This window comes from Lycorma delicatula, chromosome 2 (assembly GCF_047948215.1).
Source record: "Lycorma delicatula isolate Av1 chromosome 2, ASM4794821v1, whole genome shotgun sequence".
NCBI classification, from domain to species: Eukaryota; Metazoa; Arthropoda; class Insecta; order Hemiptera; family Fulgoridae; genus Lycorma; species Lycorma delicatula.
In genome coordinates this window covers 48,336,362-48,350,714 of record NC_134456.1, presented here as the reverse complement: position 1 = coordinate 48,350,714, position 14,353 = coordinate 48,336,362, and the positions used below count along the sequence as shown (strand labels likewise).

Here is a 14,353-nt window from a genome sequence, read left to right as displayed (position 1 = left end):
TATTTCTGATAATTTGAAGTTTATCGCTCAATTTATTTCCTCTTGAACATTTTATTTTAATCAGATATTAATGTAATTCTATACTACATAAGGATTACTTTCCCGGCTATGTAAGTATATAATTTACTTTAAAAGAGAAAATATGCTGATCGGGTCAAATTTTGCATACAGGGATTTTGGTAGATCTTGACGTTTCGTGTGATATGGTGTAAGCAAAATGTGCAATTTTAAATTCGAAAAATTCCTGACGATTGACCTATTTCTGCCTTGATATTTAGACTGGATGGACCGATTTGGATGAAATTGAACAGAATTTCTACATAAGAGGCATTGATTCCATTTAACTTTGGTTATAATTGGTCAAGAGAACAGGGAGATAAAAACGATCCCCTTATTTCAAATTCTTTCCCAAACAATAGGAAATTTTATCACATAATTTAATGCTCTTAGGAGCATTAGATAAGATACCTTGTGGTGGTTTTTGGCCTTATTTGAACTGTCATAAAGTGGGATGGGGGCAAAAAAGCTTTTTTTATAATTACATATTTTTTAAAACACGTTTTTAAATTAAAAGTTTTTGGTTACTAAACAACAGGACTGTTTGCATAGATAGTAAACTAGACTGTTTAAAGTTTAAATAACTCTTTTACACATCAAATAACGTTAACGTCTTCTGGCAAAAGTCGAGGAAGACCGGCATGTAAGCAGTCATGATATCGCCGATGACCTAAAAATCCGTCACTGAACATTGTTTGAAACATTTGGAGAAAACCGGCTATAAAAAGAAGCTCGACGTTTGGGTGCCGCGTGATTTGACTCAGAAAATTTACTCGATCAAATTTCTATGTGGGAATCTACTTAAACGTAACAAAATCGTTTCTGAAGCGGTTGATCGCTAGTAATAAAAAGTGGATAACCTACGACAAACATGTGGTAAAAAGATCGCGGTCGAAGCGAGGTAATGCTCCAAAGTCTGTGGCAAAGCACACTCTGACGCCCAGGAAAGTTATGATGTGCGTTTGGTGGGATAGGAAGGGCATCGTGCATCACAAGCTGCTGCGCCAGGCAGTACTTTAATTTAAAGTCAGACCTGTACTGTTGATGATTAGCGTGATTGCCCCCAGCGATTCATAAGAAACGGCTTGAACCGGTTCACAGAAAAGGAGTCCTATACCGCGCTGACAATGCCAAACAGCATTCATCTTTAACAAACCGTCAGAATGAGAGAACTTGACTGGGAGGTTTTAATGCATCCACTACATAGCCCGAATCTCGCTCCGTCTTTCTTTCGGACTCTGCAGATTTCCGGGAATGATGTTAAGTTACTTTCAAAAGAGACCTGTGAAAATTACGTTTCATAATTTTTTGACCGGAAGGAACCAGTTTTTATAGCAACAAGTTTTATATCGACGAGATTTACCGGAAAAATGGCAGGAGGTCTTCGAAAAAAAATGGCCGATATGTGGTTTCATAATGTTCTTTTTGAATAACAATAAATATATTCTCAATTTTGGTTTCAAAATGCTCAAAAAGTTTTAGACAACCTGATATTATGTTTTTTCGTATAAAAAAAAATATAGAATATATATTTGGGAATGAGCCAGACTTAGCCGGGAAAGATAAGCTACTCTGCCGGTTATTTTTCTTTTTTTCCAGTAATTATTAACTGTTTTCATTTACGTATATTTTTTAATAATTCTGAAGACGTACTGTTTGACGTATTATTTCTTTTTTAATTGTGTTGTATGTCATATAATGATCTAAGTCATTTGAAGTACAATAATTTTATGGTTCGCCTTTCAATTTCTCTTTCCAATTACCACTGCAATATTTTCCTTATATTTATTTAAGATGTATTTTGTTTAAATGGATTAATTACTTTCTGTTTATATTGTTTTAGTATCACAGTTACTGTTATTAATTAATGTTTTATGAATTATTGATGTTTTTATTTATCTATAGAGTGAATAATATTACTAAGTTATTCATAACCCATCAGTTTTACTGTTGTTTGTACACTGCATTGCAGACTGAATTTAATATTTCATTAAATATGTCGCAATGTAAAACAAACAAACCACAAAACTCATTTTCAACTAAAAATATCAAATATCGTTTTAATCTAATGGAAAATGTTAAATAAAATCAGCACGGCTCGTATAAATGTGTCGGTTTAATTTAATTTTAAATTCCATATAATAAAATCGAGATGTGTAATATTTTACGCGTTTGTTATATGTGAAGTTTTTTGAAATTACAAAAAAATAAACTGGAAATATGACGATATGCAATTACATTTTGTATTTCAATTTAAAAGTAAAAGTAATCTACCGCCCGTTCCATTTTACACTGTATACTACTAGATGTTTCTCTAGTAATTTCAACAATAAGCTGAATTTTTTTATTGATTATGGTGGTGTCTGTATTATTTTTACCGGTGATGGATGGCGGGGTAGACATGTTTTTTATTTTATACACACCTTTACACTGATTTATGTTGTGCATATACGGAGACAACTATAACTATTTATTGGTTTGAAGAAAATAAAAATTAATTAAAAGCGTAATTTAAGTTAGCGTTACATCTTAAAAGGTACATACTTTAAAATATGCTACAGCAAAAAATCATTTTTTTTTTAATAAACGATATTTACTTTTCTTTCTTTTTCCTGTTTAGCCTCCGGGAATTACCTTTCAGGTATTACTGCAGAGGATGAATGAGGATGATATGTATGACTGTAAATGAAGTGTCTTGACCAATCTCAGTTCGACCATTCCTGAGATGTGTGGTTAATTGAAAACCCAACCCCCAAAGAACACCGGTATCCACCTAGTATTCAAATCCGTGTAAAAATAACTGACTTTATTAGAACTTGAACACTGGAACTCTCGACATCCAAATCAGCTGATTTGGGAAGACGCGTTCACCACTAGACCAATCCGGTGGGTTAAATACTTTCCCGGCTAAATCACGATTACTGCTACAGAGTACAGAGGAAATATACCAATCGACCAAAATTTTGTGTACTAGGATCTTTTTTTGCAAACGTCAACGTTTCAAGACCTCTTAAAAAAAAAAAAATAATAGAAAACTTTTCCGAAGATGAAACTTATGTAAGTACGAGGATAGCGTGTATTTTATTTAATATTTCCGGACTGGCTCAACATAAATTCTTCAAAATGGATTAAAAAGTTTCTTTATTTTGGAAAAAAAGAAAAAAAGGGGAGGTAGGGTTCGCCATTTTTAATTTTGTATTTTTTATATAGTGATCGGAGAAGATACAGCTTTAATACCATGAAAGTACTTATTAATTATTTAAAATTCCAAAGTTTTAAATCAGTCGGATTTGTTGGTGAGTGGAAAATAAAACATTATTTCCAAACAGTTTTTGCTTTATGTCTCAAAAACCCCTTCGCCAAATAAATTGAAATTTGGCTGTTACTGTTATAATACGATAACAGCCATGTGTGTGTGTATATATATATATATATATATATATATATATATATATATATATATATATATATATATATATATATATATATATATATATATATATATAAAAATATGTGTATATATATATACACACACATAAGGAATGATTCCAAATTTCACGTCAATCGTTCACGAGATGATTCTATAGCCAAGAATAAGAAAAAAATTTATAAAACCAATGTCTGATAAATAAATAATAAGAAAACAATAACAGTTCAGGAACAGAGTAAAAGCAGAAGTTCCAGCGTAATTGATTCTTGATATGTCCTTAAACTTTTTATGAAGAAGGAAATATATATATATATATATATATATATATATATATATATATGTTAAAAATTATTGATTAATGAGTAATATAAAATGAAGAGAAAATTAGGTGGATACTTTATTTTTATTTTGTGTTATTACGTAGCATAAAACAATAAACTTTTTTATGATTTTCTTTTTCTTGTTCTAATTTATTTTTGTAATCAAAATTTAACGTTTAACTAATGTTATTTGTAGGATTATCGTCAAATTAATTTCCCTTGAGCCTTATATTATAAGAGATAGTGAATATAAATTCATTGACATTAATTTCACTTCAGTCCGGCCTTGGAAATTACTCCTTTTGTATTTATCTTTCCATCCCCCCTATTCAGTTGTCATGAACAAAGGGCGTTATGTCAGTTACTTCCTCAATTTCCTTCTATTTGTCCCACGGTCATGGAATTGTCATTACCAATACTGAATTCCTAATTTACTTTTCCTACCGATTTCTAGATATATTTTATTGAAATGTTATTTCTTATTTTTACAATGCTTTTATACTTATATGTATCCTGTGTATAATTTCAGTTATAAAATAATAAAATGGTTGCACCATTATTTATCCTTTCTTGTTTCCATTGAATTTATTTTTGTTCTTATCCTTTCGCATTAAAAATAAAAATAAAAAAAATAGCAAAATGGTATATTTTCTTACATTTTTTTTTTTTTTTTGGTAGGGGTTTTATTTTTTTCAACTATGTAAAAATTGTATAATCATACCTTACTAAACGGTATTTGTATGTGTGTGATCCCCCTTAGCTTAGCGCCGGAGGTACCGATCACTAGCGGAAAATCCCGATTCGTTAGTATATGTCTCATGGTGGTTAGGTGTACACTTGTTATATTATTATATATCGATATATATGAGAAATATATATTAATTAATATATATATATATACATATATATATATGATTGTTTTTCTTCATAAAATCTATTATTTATGTTAAGACTCAGGATTCATTTCCTCCTTTTTTAACTGTAAAAATAAAAATTTTTTTTTTATTCTTTATAAATGTTCACTTTTTTGTTACTCTTATTAAATGAATTTGTCTAATGCTCTATTGTTAGTCAGTCTTGTAATAATTATAAAATAAATTTTACTACCGTAATTCATTCATCCAATATCGTAGCAGATCTTAAAACACGGGTCGATCAAGCCAGGACCGATTAAAAAATCCCCCTTGTCAGCGACACGTCTGATACTACTAACCATTCGGCAAATCAAATGGTAAACAATAAACGTCAGAATTAGAAGAAACAATAATAGTCAAAATTAGAAGAATTTTGAATCCTATATATCCTCCTCAACGATTTATTGATTTTAAAGGCAAATTCTCTTTTGTTATTATATCAGGTAAGGTTAGTTTCGTATTACGATAATTTGTTTCGGAAATTGAATACAATATATAAATTAATTAATTTAATTTATATTTAAACTTCCAGCACTGGTATTTAGTTAATATGGATCATGATGAAAATATTGAGCGTGCAGTTTTTAAAAGATCAGCCAGGCCTCGGTCGGGATGCCACCGATGTAAATGCCTCGGCAGACATTTGCATCAGTAAAATACAAATCAAATTTTGCCTTCACATAGGCCTCAAACGGACATCTTCACATCCAACCTAACATAATTCCCTCAAACTAACTGACCGAAACCGAGGAAGCGGTAATTATATATATAATTTTTTTATTGATCTATATATAATAATGCACCATGGATAGATATGCTATTCTATATGGGTTAAAAAAATGGATCAAAGAAACCGTGATAAGAGCAGCATCAGAAAATAAGAAACAATAAAAATCATAATACTGAAAATATAGATGAAAATAACGTTATTTATTGTAATTACAAGCAATTTTTACCTGCTACGGAACGGAGACGGTATATGCATTTGGAATAAGAGGTTGTGTATGTATGGTTGTTACCATTTTGTTCAAAAACTACTGGACCGATTTCATGCGGTTTTTTGCATTACATAGGTATCACCTCAGAGCAGGTTCTTAGATTAATTTTACGCTTATAATCCGCCAGAAAGCGCTGCAATAAATATGCTTCTTCAAAACAGCTTTTGAATGTTTCTAAGTCTTTCTCACTCCAGCAAGGCTACATTATTGTAAGTATTATTAAATATTAATTTGCGCTGGTCAAGTATACTAAACTTTCATCATCATCATCCTTTAAAAAGTAATAAATAAAAAATAAAACTAAAACTTTTAAAAAACCACGACGAAAAATACCTTAATAAACGTGAAATAATTAAATAACTGTATTTTTACCTTATAATCCTCTGTGATATTGTTTTTAAGACAATAAAATTTAATATTTTGATTGACCATCGTGCGTGACCCGTAGACTGCATAGATAAGCTTTTTTTTTATTCTCTTTTTCTTCTTCTCCTCCGGGCCGGATATCCTGCAGTTAAGTATTACATGTCCCAGGAGGGTGTCCTTTACTCTAACGGGCCTCCACGTCTCGGCCCGCCGGTCGGATCTCACTTTGCGCCCGCTTCAAACCCCCAGAGTAGGATCCACCAGGCCCGGGTATGCCGTCCCTGAGTCCCAACTCCGGGAGCCGGGACTCGGTTTTTATGCCAATACCTCTAACGGGGACACCCCGAGTGGGGCATCCCCGCCGGGACTCGGTCTTTTTCTCTCGGTGGTGCGAGAGTCCTCGTGCCGGATAGATAAGCTTTATTTATCATCGTAGTCGCGCAAGACGGTTAATCAAAATTTTTAATATTATTGTTTTAAAAACAATATAATAGAAGATTATAAGGTAAAAATACAGTTATTTAATTATTTCACGTTTTTTCATCGAAGGTTTTATAAACTTTATTTTTTATGAGTAATTTTGTTATTATTATTGTGTTATTAAATGGTTATTTTATAATATATTGTTACTGGATGATCATTGTGTGAACGCTCTGATATTATTGTTTACTTAATTTCTAAATTTTTTTTGTAAATTTAGACTTTATTACTACGAATATACTTATAAATTCATTTTTTATTTATCTCGTTTAAAATTTTGAAATTCTTTGCTGTCGTTTTTTTTTTTGTTTCGAAAGTGTTTTTTCCTTGTGTATTAAATTTTATTCTGAAGTACACTTGCTGCTTCTGAGCTCACGGTACAAGTTTATCTTTTGAGAGCTTTTGATTATAATTTATGTACTTTTTCAATTTTTTTTTTTATGGTTTTGTTTAATATTATAATTCTATTTTTTTTTTATTATCAAAGAAATTAAAGTAGTAAAACATAAACGACTAGTAAAAAAAATTAATGAAGATGTTATATAGCCATTTTATAAAATTTTTACTCTTTGTAAGTTTGACCTATTTAAAAAAATATTTTGCTAATTATTGTATACAAAATATATATATATATATATATATATATATATATATATATATATATATATATATATATATATATTATCATCATTTTAAAATTAGTTTTTAAGGAGTTTTAGCATTATAAGATGTTTGAAACCTATGTGAAACTGAAGGAAATTACAAATAAAACAATAATTATTTTCTAAGAGACCTGGAAAATCATTTAGGCAAGGATTGCTCTGAAATATGTAACATTCCTTAAAAGTTATTTATTTTTATTTAAACTGTTACGAGTTTTCTAAACCCAAGATCATCATACCAACCCCATAGGGAAAGACACCCACCTTTTGACGCTTCCGGTCGCCACATACCACCCCCCCCCCCCCGTCACTAGACCTGATGGGCTTTAACGGGAGACCCAAGATGATCAGTGATAATGGATTGAGCACTCTTATAGCTGTAACCACTTCTGACACGATTTCTTCAACAGTGAACCGGCAATCACCTTCGATAAGCTCTCGAACGGCACGGATGTTGTCAGCTGTGAGACTTGACCTTGGTCGTCGATCATGACTTTCATATTCTACACTTTTTTCCGCCCTTAAATTGTCTGATCTACATATACACTCGGTTCTGGGACATTGTAGCACCCGACACTGTACCTTTAAACGAGTTAAAATTTCCGCGGGTTTAACGCCTTCATTAGTTTAAACACTTTATACGTTGTGCTACAGACAACAGAACCCTCTGCTCACTCTTGGCTGTACTGCCGACAGATCAGAGTGAGGAGCTAATCAAGATGGTTCCCCCTCTCTAACATACCGAACATTAACCTACCACTCGCCATGCAGCTCGGAATTACTTGCTGCGTAGAGTTCACATTTACCGTTTAAATTTGATTCTCCCTGATATTATAATTTTTCTTTCGACCAGGCCTCCTAAGGATCACGCATGCTTTGTTCCGACCTCTTTCTTTTCAAAAATTCTTATATTCTTTCCCTTAACTTTTCTCTCCTTTTTTTCGGCCCATCCACTGTGTTTCCTTTTCTGTTCCTCTGGAAATTTAGAATCATCCACAACTTTTCTGAAAGTTTGTCTGTAGAAAATTATTTATTTGAAAATATTTATTAATTTTAACTTTTTTCAATTTATTTGAACCATCTTATTTTCTGAAAAGTTAAATATTTGTTTAGTTAATTAGTTTCTTCCATTCTATTTCATAATCGTAAAATTTGCATATGGTATATTTTTTCAAAATTTTGGTAAATATCTTCTGACTTTCTTAATTTATAAATATTATCTTCGAGTTTGGGCCGTGGAAGTCAACTTTTACTTGGAAAATTCTGTAGGGTTTCCACATTTCACAATACTTCAGGTAAAATTACGGTTTTATAATGTCTTAATTTCGCGTTTCTGTAAAAATATTTTTCTGCTGCAAATGTTTCTCGTAAGATGATAAGCTACTTGTATTTTTGTGTTCTGGCTTTTATTCCTTCTTTTTCTATTACATTCAGTCACGATAATTATTTCACCTCAAAAAAAAGTAATTTTTGTATTTTTTGATGTTGATTGATTTTTCTTCTGAAATTTTCATTGTTTGGATTCTACTTTCATTATTAAAAAACTATTCTGTTTTTCGTCTGAAATTTGTAGAGCAATTCTTTTTTCACAACTTTTTCTAATTTTGATTTTCGCCTTTATAATGTCTTTTTCAAAATTACCAGATATTCAGCAAAGCCGGCGTCCGTGGCGGGACTGGTAACGTTTAGGCCTTTCATCCGAAGGTCCCGGGTTTGAATCCCGATCAGGCATAGTATTTTCACACACGCTACAAATCATTCATCTCATCCTCTGAAGCAATACGTAACGGTGATCCCGGAGGTTAAAACAAAGGAAATACTAAAAATCTGATGTGGACAACACATGACTTCCTTGTACGCCTATTAGATTATATTCTATTTATTTTTTTTTTTTAATGAAAGAGAACATAAAATTCTATTTCATTAAAAACTTGTGATATTTTTTCATATATATATTTTTTTTTTATTGAAATATTCATTGTAAAAATTTGTTTACAATGAGAGGTTAATAAATTATTAATAAATCAATATATTTAAATTAAAAAGAAAAGATCCCTAAGATCTAAATATTTTATTAATTAAAATTTTATTTGGCTATGACTGTGGAATCAATGAAAATAAGTACCAAACTATGATATATCGTTGAAAAGCTCTCAATGAGGGCTTATTCCTGCAGTTAAGGAAAAGTTTAAAAACCAAATTTTTTTGGATTTTGGGCTTTTTTTGGATATTTTTGGTTCAGTCAATTGCAATCAAAAAGGAAGGTGCCCAACTAGATGTTACAACAGTCATAAATCCAAAATTTCAACATCCTACGGCTAAACGTTTTTGAATTATGCGAGATATATACGTACGTATGTACATATATACATAAGTACGTACAGATGTCAAATGGAAACTAGTACGAAACTAGTCACAATGGATATATTCGTTGAAATTTGGAAACCGAAATTTTTCGCGATCGCAATACTTCCTTTACTTCGTACAAAGAAGTAAAAATTGTAAGTTATTAATATCTTTTTGATTGTCTTTTGAAATTATTAATATTTTTATTGTTCTGTTTCAGAAGAAGAATGGAGCGGAGAAGGGAAAGGGCGAGGACCAACAAATACAGAACAATCAGGTAATGTAAATATTTGATGTAAATTTAAAAAGTTATGTTGATGTTTACATAACATCTACCTACGCCGTTTAGTGTGAAGCAAGTAAAATTGATGTCTAAATTTGTATTATTTCGTGTGAAATAAATAATTTACTTCGATTATGTTTCGAATGATGCAGAAACTTACAGGATTTTTTCATTAAAATTTAAAACATTATGAATGTTAACGTAGCAAATAATGTATCAGTATTAACAAAACACTCTTATACTTAAAAAAATTCCTTCTTTTGATGATTTTTAGTTGATTATTTTAAAATGCCCACAATGAAGAGTTCGTAAAGGACTATTTTTATAAAATAAATAAATAGCAACGTCAAACGAACCCACAAGGTAACCGACCTAACGTCGAAAGAAAAGAATGCACCACATAATTCTAAAGTATACTGCATAGCGTCTAACCCGAACGCGCTGTACATTAGGGAAAGTATGACAATTGCAAAAATTTTGCCTGTTGGCTTTTTGCAGGTCTTGACATTTTATAACCTCTAATCAAAAACGCAATTTTAGTATTTAAAAATTCCAGATGGAAGTTTGTACATACCAATTGTAAATACGCATTCTATATTAAGCTGGTATTTTTTTCTCGAGATCCCCAGATTAGGTGAAACGATATGGATGAAATTTAGTACGATGATTTTTATATATGAGTCGTGATGCCATTTAATTTTGATTACAAATGCTTAAGGAAGTCCTTAGATACGGACTTTATGGATTTCGTATCTCAAAATCTTACTCAACAAGTAAGTAAATTTTTTCACATAATTTCATGCTCCTTAGATAGCTAAGATTGTTTCTGACAGTGTTTGGCTTTATTCAAACTTCTATAAATGGGGGGATGGTGAAAAACACATTTTTGTCGTTTCTGGACTATAAGTAGTATTCTTCTACTAATGAATTGATTTCATTACATTATTACGTCACTTTAGTTGTGTATTTGAGGCAATTCATTTAGAGGTGGCTGATAATCAGTTTATTTTTCCTCAGTAAATGTTTAAAAATACAAATTTCTTAAACTTTCCTTCATATTCAATCGATGTATCTTAGATTTTCTTAGAACTAAGAATATTCTCAACTTTGCGTTTTATTTTATTACTAAATTTAACTAAGATATTTAATGTACGTCAAACTTCTGTTTTGTAACTTTTTATATTTTTCAATCAATTTCGTAATGGATATGTTTTGGAATCTATTTTATTAGATTTTTCAAGCTTTTTTTTTTACCTCCGGCATCACCATTAGGTATTGCTTCAGAGATGAATGATTTGTAGCGTTTGTGAAAATGCCATGCCTGACCGGGATTCGAACCCGGTACTTCCGAATAATTTTTCAAGCAAAAACTATAAAATTAACTTAGTTAATTATATTAAGTTATAATCATGTAAATCAGGTTCAATTTACTCTTGGAACAGAAATCAGGACAAAAGTTTTCGCTTATTTTTTCCTAGGCGCAAAACGAAGTGTCGTCATTACCGCCCGAACACGATATTTATATAATAAAAAATAAATTTAAAAGATTACCCTAAAAATTAAACAGAAGTAATATATATAAACACAGTATACGTAGATGGAAAATGTCCATGCGTATGCTAAAACTTTTCTCAAGGTATAACTCGAAAACGAAGCGTTTCCGAATCCATGTTTATAATATTATTTCTTTATTTTCATCTGTAGAAAACGTCCTGAAATTTTGTTCGTTTCTTTGTGAAATACTATATACACAAATTAATATGACAATTTTTCGGAATTTCATTTCGTCTGGATTTTTGTTTGAAACTTTCTTTTACTTTAATAGTTTATTTATTCATTTATGTTGTTTAATTTTCATAATATTCTTTTTGGGCCCTTATATACGTTTTTTTTTTTACTTGTGTGATAAATTATTTAAGCATAAACCTACTTAATACTTCTTACTTGATCCTCTTCTATAAGAGATAACATCGTTTCATGAATGGACTGATATATTATATTTACGACCTGTGAAATACACCAGAAATATATCCTTAATCGTATTAGTCTTATCAGCGATTGAAAAACAGTTCACGTAGGAAATTTAGTAGGGATAAAGTTAGTAATATGACTGAATGTAAAATGTAATATTTTAGAGCGGTAAAGGATGTCTTGTCGGTTTTAAAATAAGCTACTAAATACACTAAGAAAGCTGCTTATTTCTTTTTTCGTCATTAGCAATGGTTTGGGTTTCAGTCGGTTATACGTATATTAAATCCCACAATTTGAAAACAGTCATCATCTTTCAAACACCTCTTTTTATATTCTTTATAAAAGACTAAGTATATATAGAATATTACACGCTTGGTATTTTCTTTTTTAATTTTATTCTAAACTAAATTTTTTAAAGCGTAACCTTTTTTTTTGTTTGACCTCCGGGTCCACCGTTAAGTATTGCTTCAGAGGATGAGATGAATGATTTGTAGCGTGTGTGAAAATGCTATACCTGACCGGGATTCGAACCCGGGACCTCTCGCTGAAAGGCCGACAAGCTACCACTCGCGCCACGGAAGCCGGCACTTTTAAAACTTAACCTAAAAAACTTTTAAAACTTAACCTTAAAATGTTTTTATTGAATTATATTGTAAAATATTTTAATTTCTATATTTCTTTTAGATTTATCACATTTCCTTCGTCTACTATAATTTTCGTTTGCTTAAGTGTCCAAATCTGTTACGGATGTATTTTAATATCCGTACTAGGAAGTCGTTCAGTAATTATAGAGACAAATGGCAACAGCGGAAATGTTATTTAATAGATTAAACTGAAATCGTCTGACGTACAACTTCCCATATCTGACATAGAAAAAAATTAGCTTTTCGAAAAGAATTTTCATTATTATAAATTTTTCATTTCAAAGAGATTTTCATTGAAATGGAAGACCGGTGAAAGTTTCCGATTGAAACTTTGCAAAATCGCAATATTGATAATATTTTGACAGACGCATAAAATTTTGAACATTGAACATCTTCAGAGACTCGTGTAAATCTATGTTACAAAATTGTTATAGATCTATTGGAGATTTTAATATATATTCGATTTTTATACATATCCTGTCACGGATACGATTTGTATATTCTGAAATCTGTTGTGTAGTTAAACATTGGCTATTCGAATGTACGATTAAGTTTATTTTAAACTACCGTGTTCTTACTTCGATGGCAGCGAAAATATTACTTTGTTTAGGAATATGATAACGAGTGTTGGTTATGCGGGGAAGAACTGAACGATAGTTTTTCGAATCTGTATTCAGTTATTTATTAAAAACATTCTTTACTGACCGTGAGGAATTATTATTTGTTTTACAGAATTGAATTAAAAATTAAATTTTCTTTACGTGTCATTTTAATAAATAGTTTTTTTTAACGCACTGTTTTATTTTTAAAATAGTTTTTTTAATTTAACATTTGTTATCCTTCAATATTTAAATAGTTTTATCAAATGAAGTAAACTAATTAATAAATAATATATATTAAAAAAAAACACGAATAATGTTTACTGGAACCAAGGTAACGCTGTTTTATTTTTGATAATTTCCGTATATTTATCTATGTAATCTAGTAGACGTATTTTTTTGGGTGTTCACGTACGATACATTTTTCACTAGCGAATTGTATTCGGATTATTAATAGAGATCACGTTTTTTATCAATACCGTTTTAACCTCTCTATTTTCTACCAATTTTTCTGTGATTATGTCTCCTAAATTAAAAGATAAAAACTGTTATGGACACCTTATGACTTCCTTGTACGCCTATTAAATTACATATACACATTTTTTTTTTAATGAAAAGTACATAAAATTTTGTTTCGTTAATAACTTCTGATATTTTATCATATATATATTTGTTTTTATTGTTATTGAATTCTTATTGATTGTGAAAACCTTTTACAATCAGAGATTAATATTTTTATTAATAAAGCAATAGATTTAAATTAAGAAAAAAAGGAGATAAAGTCAAATTCCAACCGATGTGCCTTCCCCTTGTAAGATTCAAATATATACCATTAATTAAAATTTTATTTGACTATAACTCTGGAACCAATTTAAATAAGTTCCATTTATGATATGTCGTTGAAAAGCTCTCAATGAAAACTTATTACTACAGTTAAGAAAACGTCCAAAATCCACATTTTTTGAATTTTGGTTATTTTTGGACACTTTTGGTCCAGTCGATTACAATCAAAAGGGGAGGTGCACAACTTAGTATTACAGCAGTGCCAAAATTTCATCATCCCACTGCTAATCGTTTTTGAGTTATGCGAGATACATACGAACATACGTACCTACGTACGTACAGACGTCACGCAGAAACTAGTCAAAACGGATTCAGGGATGGTCAAAATAGATATTTTCGATGAAATCTGAAAACCAAATTTTTCGCGATCACAATACTTTCTTTCCTTCGTATAAGGAAGTAAAAATGTGTAGATCTGTCTTTTAAAAATCTAAACTTCT

The 14,353-nt window shown here is 30.4% G+C and overlaps 1 protein-coding gene across 4 annotated transcripts in view; it reads left to right on the top strand.

Annotated features, from left to right (window-relative positions):
* The window catches only part of LOC142318776 (coiled-coil domain-containing protein AGAP005037), a 1,329,051-nt gene that overhangs the window by 661,463 nt on the left and 653,235 nt on the right, over positions 1 to 14,353 (top strand). For all 4 annotated transcript variants that reach the window (XM_075355236.1, XM_075355237.1, XM_075355235.1 and 1 more), the window contains exon 3: positions 9,794 to 9,850. In XM_075355236.1, the coding sequence (XP_075211351.1) occupies positions 9,794 to 9,850 (57 nt within the window). The remainder of the gene's footprint in view (positions 1 to 9,793; positions 9,851 to 14,353) is intronic.